The sequence below is a fragment of the Mya arenaria genome, chromosome 10 (assembly GCF_026914265.1).
Source record: "Mya arenaria isolate MELC-2E11 chromosome 10, ASM2691426v1".
Lineage (NCBI taxonomy): Eukaryota > Metazoa > Mollusca > Bivalvia > Myida > Myidae > Mya > Mya arenaria.
Genome location: NC_069131.1, coordinates 42,004,295 through 42,012,425, shown reverse-complemented (window position 1 = coordinate 42,012,425; position 8,131 = coordinate 42,004,295). Strand labels below are relative to the sequence as shown.

General features: G+C 33.6%; 1 protein-coding gene across 1 annotated transcript; it reads right to left on the bottom strand.

Annotated features, from left to right (window-relative positions):
• Nucleotides 1–319: 319 nt before the first annotated feature.
• LOC128204717 (receptor-type tyrosine-protein phosphatase S-like) lies at nucleotides 320–5,404 on the bottom strand. Its single transcript, XM_052906120.1, has 9 exons — nucleotides 5,238–5,404; nucleotides 4,566–4,701; nucleotides 2,824–2,952; nucleotides 2,473–2,575; nucleotides 2,130–2,206; nucleotides 1,426–1,500; nucleotides 1,113–1,250; nucleotides 618–772; nucleotides 320–458 (listed from the first exon to the last, which is right to left on the bottom strand). The coding sequence occupies exons 1-9, from the start codon at nucleotides 5,402–5,404 to the stop codon at nucleotides 320–322; spliced, it is 1,119 nt and encodes a 372-aa protein (XP_052762080.1).
• Between the last annotated feature and the right edge of the window lie 2,727 nt (nucleotides 5,405–8,131).

Genomic DNA, 8,131 nt, shown 5'->3' with positions numbered 1-8,131 from the left:
TCTCTATTTGTTGGAACCAGCGAAGTTAGCGTACACATCCTTGTCAAAGGCTCGCAAGTATTCCATAACGCTCTCATGACAGAAGACGAATTGATCATGAAAAACACACAAATACATACTATTGCTTTCATTTAAGCATGCATATAAAACAAACGCATACAAAATGATACTTATTATTTAACATATTTTAATACACACATTTAAATGATCGCATGGTTTAAAATAAGATCAAGGAGCAATCTTGTAAATGATATATTTCTTTTAAAATAACGCTTTTCAGCAACGGCCTCTAACTAAAAGTCTTTTTACGAAAAAACAGCTACCAAATTCGGAATCGCCAGTCGTCGCATGGCCTTGACTTTCTAACAGCGTTGAGAACACTAACTTCGTGTTCTATGGCCATTTTCTGCAGCAGCATTGAAACCACACAGAACAGACCCGTTCTGCCCGCTCCAACACTGTGTTGTGTGATACAAATATGATAAAAAGTGATGAATAGCAGACTACACAACCAATACCAATAACCAAATAGAACCGCGTAGAAAAATGCATATAATATAATAATTATGCAAACTAACAAGAGGTTTTAGTAAAACAAAGAGTAATACATTTCTTACAAACAATGAAGAAGTATCGGTCCATCTTTCTGTTTGTTTGCTGTTTTCTCCACGTCATTCAGGAAGGTGAGAAAGTTTTTGATAGAAAGAGGTACATTCTTCATTTCATCCCACTCGGTGAACTGCATATGGGACGGTGTCTTCTCAGAAAGGCGCTGAAAAGGAAAATAAAATAAGTTGCAATGAAAATAGTCATTGTCATGATATTCAATTTTTGTGATTTTGTTTAAACTAGGTGGTCCTCCTTAAGCGTGAAACAGTAGTTTCTGGCGTATGAAAAGCAGCATGTGTTATAAAAAAGTAACACAATAAAGAGTTATACAATTCTCATCTTCATTGTATTGTTCTATGGAACGTATTTCATTTACTTATTGTTTTTCGTAATTGTTTGTCGCAATCAAAGATGCTCTCAAGCATTTGATGGATATAAAATTATAAATACTAAAAGATGAACGCGTTATAATGATTATGTTGCTACTTAATTACTCCAATTACCCATGTCGCTTTCTTATGTCGTATCTTAAGGTTTCTCATTGCATAGTGGCGTTCCCTTGATTCACGTGAAGAGCTGACTTCAAATGACCCCTTTTGCAACGCCTGCATGTTTTCCGCCGGGTAGTATATTCCAACATTCTGTTAAAAATGTCAACCAACATCTTTAATATTACTCTAAAAGAAAAAGTCAAAATCTACGTTTGGATGCAAATTTAATTTAAATAACTAAGAAAAATATATTTGTATTGTTTACCCTTTGTTTGTCCATATATGGTTCAAAGCTGACAATACATGAACAATTTTCTTGGACAACCAATGTCAGAAAATCATTAACGGTCTCTGGCAAAGGGGTCTGTGCAACCAGAAATCGACGTTTTTCTTTGAAACTCTGTAAGAGGGAAACTATAAACATCACGTTTCTAACCGTGCAAGTAAGAAAAAAGTAAAATAAATTGCAATAATACTACTTTATGAAAACCCAATACATTAAGTAACAAAAGCGTCAAAAACGCCCGTCCTATTTTATGACACCAAGTGGTTGTACGTTAAGCCACATTTAAAGAACGGACACTTTAAATACAGCTTTTGCCAATTCAAGGGTCATAACTCTGGACTGGAGTGACTTATAATCCTGCTAATGAACATTCTGAGCAAATTTGGTGATGATTGGACGATGGCTTTTAAAGAAATGGATCGGCCACAATACTAGACACCACCCACCCGGCCGCCACCCCACCATGTAAAACGTTAATACGTCCCATTCTATGGACGGTCGAATATCAATTGGAATTAATATTCCTGTTTTCATCGATTTTATTTGAAACACTTAAACAGTCGGATAAAAACATTTTTTATATAATTCACATGGCTGTTTAAAACCATCAGAAAACTAATCAAAGGCTATAGTTTGAAAAGTATAAATATCCAATGAAGAAAAGGATTTAAAATAATGGTAAAGGACCCCCCCCCCCCCCCAAACACATTGAAAACTAGCAAACTAAACAAATATTCACCCACATGTATATACACAGCATTGATATAATCAGAGGATCCACTTGTCAACCCAAGGTAGAGTCGCGGTCGGTTATCATCACCTAGAATCAAAAACTGTGTGCGTTAAATTTTTGGCCACTGATTTGTCTCAGTTTTACTTGCATTACTATATCAGAGTACAATCAAAATACTAGTTGAGATTTGCATTTGAAGATAATACTGTGGATATATGGGTGCGTCTCTGTTATTTAAGCTTTTATCATGTACTTAATTTAGGTATGTACTAAGAGGAACAAGGAAATATTTAATTGGTATGTCTGCATTGGTATTTACTATTAAGGACTAAAGGGAACAGGGAAATAATAACCCGGTACGTCTGCATTGGCTCGATTTTTAGCCAAGTGCTGTTTGTTTCTTTCGACTGCGTTTGCTTCCTGTTTCGATCGCTGTTCAACGGTGTGTTGAAGTTGCTACAAAACATTTGAAATCGTCATTGCTTTGCAAATGAATTTCAATGAAAGGGATTAACATTACACCTTCTGGGTCGGTTCATAATTTCCTTCTAGTACCCTCATTTAAATAAAAGAAGATTGTTGAGATGTAAAGATTATATCGTCTGACAAATAAACAATTACGCTGCAAACATTCAGCAAGTAATGACTTCAATTATGAAAACCTAAAGAGACTAAGTTATGCTTAAACTTTAATGTAAACCAACCTGAAATTGTCTGTTTAAGTCACCTCTTCTTGTTGTCTTCATGTACTGTTGAAATTGTTCTGCCTTGATCGGTGTGCAGTTGCAAGTCAGGGAATACACAACAGCCTTGTGGAGATACTGATATTGCTCCTACAAGACAATGGTGTTACAAAAACTGAAACAAGCATATACCAATTTAATAGTTAAACCCCTGATATGGCGTAAACAATTAATGGTTAAAAATGTTATAATTCCTTTTCGTGTTGCTAATACAGGAACATATATATACCCATAAGAGTTCTTAGGTTCTTTAAAGTACCAGGCCAGAATTTGAAAAACACAAAATTTTAAATATAGCTTTACGTCATCTAAAACAGCATTGAACATATACCGGCTATCATTTACATGTGCATATGTGCTTGGCGCAAATATAAAGTTAACATATACGAATTCTGAGTTTGGATTAACCGGTATTAACAGATACATATTGTAATATTACATCGATATACCCTTTACAATTGCAACTTAATAAATCTAATACATCCGATATAAAATCATTCTATTTAGATCTGCAAGTTGTAGTTAGGGAAGATAATTTGAATATCAATCTTTATGATGAACTTGATAATTTTAATTTCATAATAATAATTACCCTTCTTAAGTTTAGGGTGGTCTTAGTTCATCATCATATGTCATAAGATGTCAAATAATTCTGCTCTCGTTGTAAACTTATGACGACAAAACTTCTTTAACAGGGTTTCAGTTATCGTAAATAAAGGAAAACTTTGTATACGGTCATTGTGATATTTTATATCTCAGTAAATAGTAGTTTTAAATCGATGATTGCTTTTAGTACAGCTTATTCCGATTTTGTGGTGACTTTTTAAACAAAAATTCGTAAAATTAAAATGATTGCAGAAGCTGATTGGGCAGAAAGTCTCATTAAATTGCTTGGATCTTGTTTAAGCCGACTGTGGATATAATGGCAATATTTTGAAGAGTAGTTGCCTTCTTGTTTTTGGGGATGAATTTCTTTCAAAAAGTTTACAGTTATATGGCGTCCTTAAATAACTAAGCTTTCAGTCCTTTCCGGAATGTTTCAGCGTATTTCGTCACTTTATTTCAATAGTTTGCTGAGGAATTTGGAAGAATATATAAGCAACTATATATCGTTATTTTTACCGTTTTGTTTAATTTTAATGTTTTCCTTGTTTATTCCAAGAGTTAGAACAATGATGCTTCTCATTGTGAAACTCTATTAGCACACAGTTGCCAGCCTTTTATTTGCTAAGATAAACTATGTGGGATTTTATAGTTTCAAACATTAACTGCATCATTTTCTTGAAAAGCTTTTGCATTAGGTACTTATTAGTTTTATTATTGTTTGTTTTATTCTTAATGTTCCTCATGTTCTTTGATAAGATTTAGCATTTACGTTTTTACTTTATTCGGTATTGTTTTCATAAGAAAGAGGTTGTGCACACCCGAGTAAATTTACATGTTTCTCACCGTTCCAAGGCGGTACCTAACGTTTCTTGAAAAATATCCCTAGTTTTTAATATTATGTATTTAGTGTATTGTTTGTGGAGTTTTGTTTTGTTATTCCATGTCTCTGGTTTGTGATGTTTTGTTTTTGTTTTCTGTGTCACTGGCGTTGACCCTGTGTCATTGAATGGAGTTTATGTTTAAACGATTGACTACTGGACGTGTTTCTGTAATTTTTCATATTGATATATATATATGACATTACAATTGTATTATACCCAAGTCTGTATCATATTCGGCCTGTTCTGTCGCATGTTGACCACACATCCAGGGATATCAACCGCCCCTTCAGTTTCACCCTCCTTCGTCAGAATGTCCAGAGCAATGTACGTACCAGTTCGTCCGACACCAGCACTGATAGAACAATATAAGACAGATATCAATAAACGGATACGTATTCGCACGAAACCACTTGTTTTTAATGGCTCCTACGAATCGCAAAATTATAGCGTGTTCACATAGAAGATGCTTCATTTAGTGCATGTATTTGCTCGTTGATCGTATGCCTATGACCAAGAAATGGTGCTGGCGCAGGAAGTATGCAAACATGACTTGCGAGAAACAAATTAGTGTCAAAAGTCAGCAAAATCGAAAAACATAACCGGATAAATTTCTCTTTAAATATCCTGTAAAAACATGTAAATATTCCATACAAAGTATCACGCCCTATCTTTAAATCGGCCAGTTTATGGCACCTGTTTAACATTTGTTTAAAATTGAAAGCTTTGTTAATTGAAGACATGTTCAAAAACAACTCCAAATAAACTATAACAATTACATATTAAAAGTATTGAAACAATGGAAAAAGAAACATTGAACACTAAACTTATGTGCAACGTTACGACTCAAATAAGAATTATAGCAGACACAATATCATTACAAAGCTGTACCTGCAGTGGACCACAGTAGGTCCTTTATACGTTGTAGGGGTATTCAGTACTCTTTGTCTGAACTCAATGATTGCTGTGAAATCATCAGGAATGCCTTTGTCTGGCCAACATGTGAAGTGCAGTTGGTAGATGGACCTTTCTTCGGATGACTTTGGGAATAAAAACATATCGTTTTCTTTTATAATTACAATAACAGTCGCTGTATTTTCATTGTCACGAAAGGAGTTAAAAGTCACATTCAGGCAAATGAAATGCAAAAAGATGTTCATACCCGTGTTAATGTAAGGGCCCTTCTGGTAAATTCAGCATACATATCCTCCGAGTGACATGTGATTCTGAACTCGCCATACATCTTGCTAGAACCAACGTTTGGCCAATACTGTTCACATTTAGATGACTGTAACAATAGATATTGGTTTACTTTTGTTTATAGCAATGATGTGATAATCGGATATTTAATGTATTTTACTTAATAACAAACATGAAACATAAAATATTTAAGTTTGTGCTGTCTTATTCAATTTACACCTTGTTGCTCTTTGAAATTCCATGTACAATGTATATATTTATGCGTTAATATCCACATAAAGAACGTGAACAATAAGTAATACAACGAATTACCCCATTTTCAATTAGATTCGTGACCATAACAATTTTCTCAACATTCTGTTGCCAAACCATTCGCAAAAAGGGTTCGAAATCATCTCCCAGTTGCTGCTACATTGGTCCTACAAGACATTACATATAAGCTTGTAGCAAAACAACAAAAATGCTTGCATTATAATCATTCTAATTGTATGTCATTGTCTTGGTATCTTACATGTATCCTTAATGTCATGAATAAATTTCAATTTATCTTACAAGTTGTTATTATGATATTAAACTAGTTTTACCTAATGTGGCGATATATTCTTTCCTCTTTTTATAGCCCTGCAAAAAAATAAAACAACGTCGTACACCAAGTAAACGCATATTAAAGAAGGAAGAATCCCATATGCATTCATCCTAAATTTTATTTTATTTATGTTATTTTAATGAACTATCAGTGTGAATTTCCCTCTAAGCAGGCTAAGGAAGAGCTGTACATGGATTGAAGAGTTGTGTCCGTTGATCTTTGTGCCTTCACGGGATCTTGGATAAACGTTTAGGCAACTGGTCTTTCTTTTTATTTTCCTAAGCAGACCGAATATAGGCTGAAATTACAGTATTAGGCAAAAGAAAAAGGTCAGTGTAAATCATAATGAATAAAGCTACACTTCGTATTGTCAGCAGCTATTATCAGTTTTTAAATCTGTACAATTGAAACACTTATATGGGCATTACAAATAATAGATAGCATGAACAAAGAAGTAAGGTAATTTAATTTGTCGATAACTTGACAACAACTTTGTCGAACACTATCGACCACAAATTAGAACAACCGAAGGAAAATAAGGAGAAGACGAAACTGCTCGCCATCAATTTATCTTTCAAATCTAAAAACTGTTTTCTGCTTTAAATATTTAAAAAAATATCTGAATCTGTAATATCGACCTATTGTGTTTCACTCATAAACAAACAAACCCTTACATCAATAAAACTTGCATTGATGAAGTCCGTATCGCCATCCCGAATCTTCACTCTGCAGTCATCATCTGTGGTAAGGCAAAATGCACCAGTTATATATATTGACGATATCTAAAAAGAATTACATCCAAGTTGAATATAAACACAAATTCAGCCATACAAAAGCATACCGACATAACTTTCAAACAATCCACGTTAATTTATTTTTATAAACCTATTTATTATTGGACTTCAACAATCAGAAATGGATCTTGTAGTGTGTTTTGTAAATTATATATGTATTTAAATCGCAAGCACAACATGCCGCAAAGTTCTATGGTACAAATTTCGACTAATGCAGTACGCGGTTTCAATTCCGCTGACTTAACCTCATAAGCAGTCACGGGAAACAATGCTGTCGTATTCTCGCTTATATCACTTTCACCAATTTACACATTCATGCTTGTTTCGATTTAATGATTTTGAACTTACATGGATAATTTCCATTGTATCTGTTCCTTGGCATGTTCTCACTTCTTTGTGAGTGGACGTACGGCTTAATAAGCCCTTGTGGAAATTTCTATCAAATAATGTTAGACCTGATTGACAATTTAAATTTATGCTGTCAACGATATAAATGTACTTGATAGTGAATATAAAAAGTGTCCCTGTAAGATACTGTTAATATATACATATAAGCTAACTTACGGAATCAAAACAAAATGTGCAGTGATATTTTTACCTAAGTGTAAAAACGTACAATGTATATTGTATATACATTTAATTTTCAATTCCATTTACGTTTCGCTCAACAACGAGTCTGGTAAATGGATATTACTAATTTAATTAAAGATAAGCTTAATTGAGAAAAAATACACATTATTCATATAACTGATTTTAGACACTGGTATATTCAAACGGAGATGATAAAACAATGAAAGAAACATTTTTCAAAACCAGACTCCAAGACAAACTTCTAAATGTGTCATTTAACTTCAATTGTAATATTAACATAGTGTCAAAACACTTCACCTCAAATGCAGATCTTATTTCATCTTGTGATAACGAATCAACATATTCAACAAGGCCGTAAACAGAAACTTTAGCCTTCTGTAGGGCGAACGAGTTGTTGTAATATACATCAGTAGTGCTCTGTATTCCTCGAATGTCATCTTTATCTGTAGTAAACAACAGTACATAATTCATACACGAAACAGAACCGATACCACATCAATATGTTTGAAAATCAATGATCTCGAAGATGAAGGTAGGTAATGTTAAAATTTAACACCAGCAGCTAGGTGAGTCTGTTTTGATACCTGTCTTATTGATTCCCCTCTTATACATTA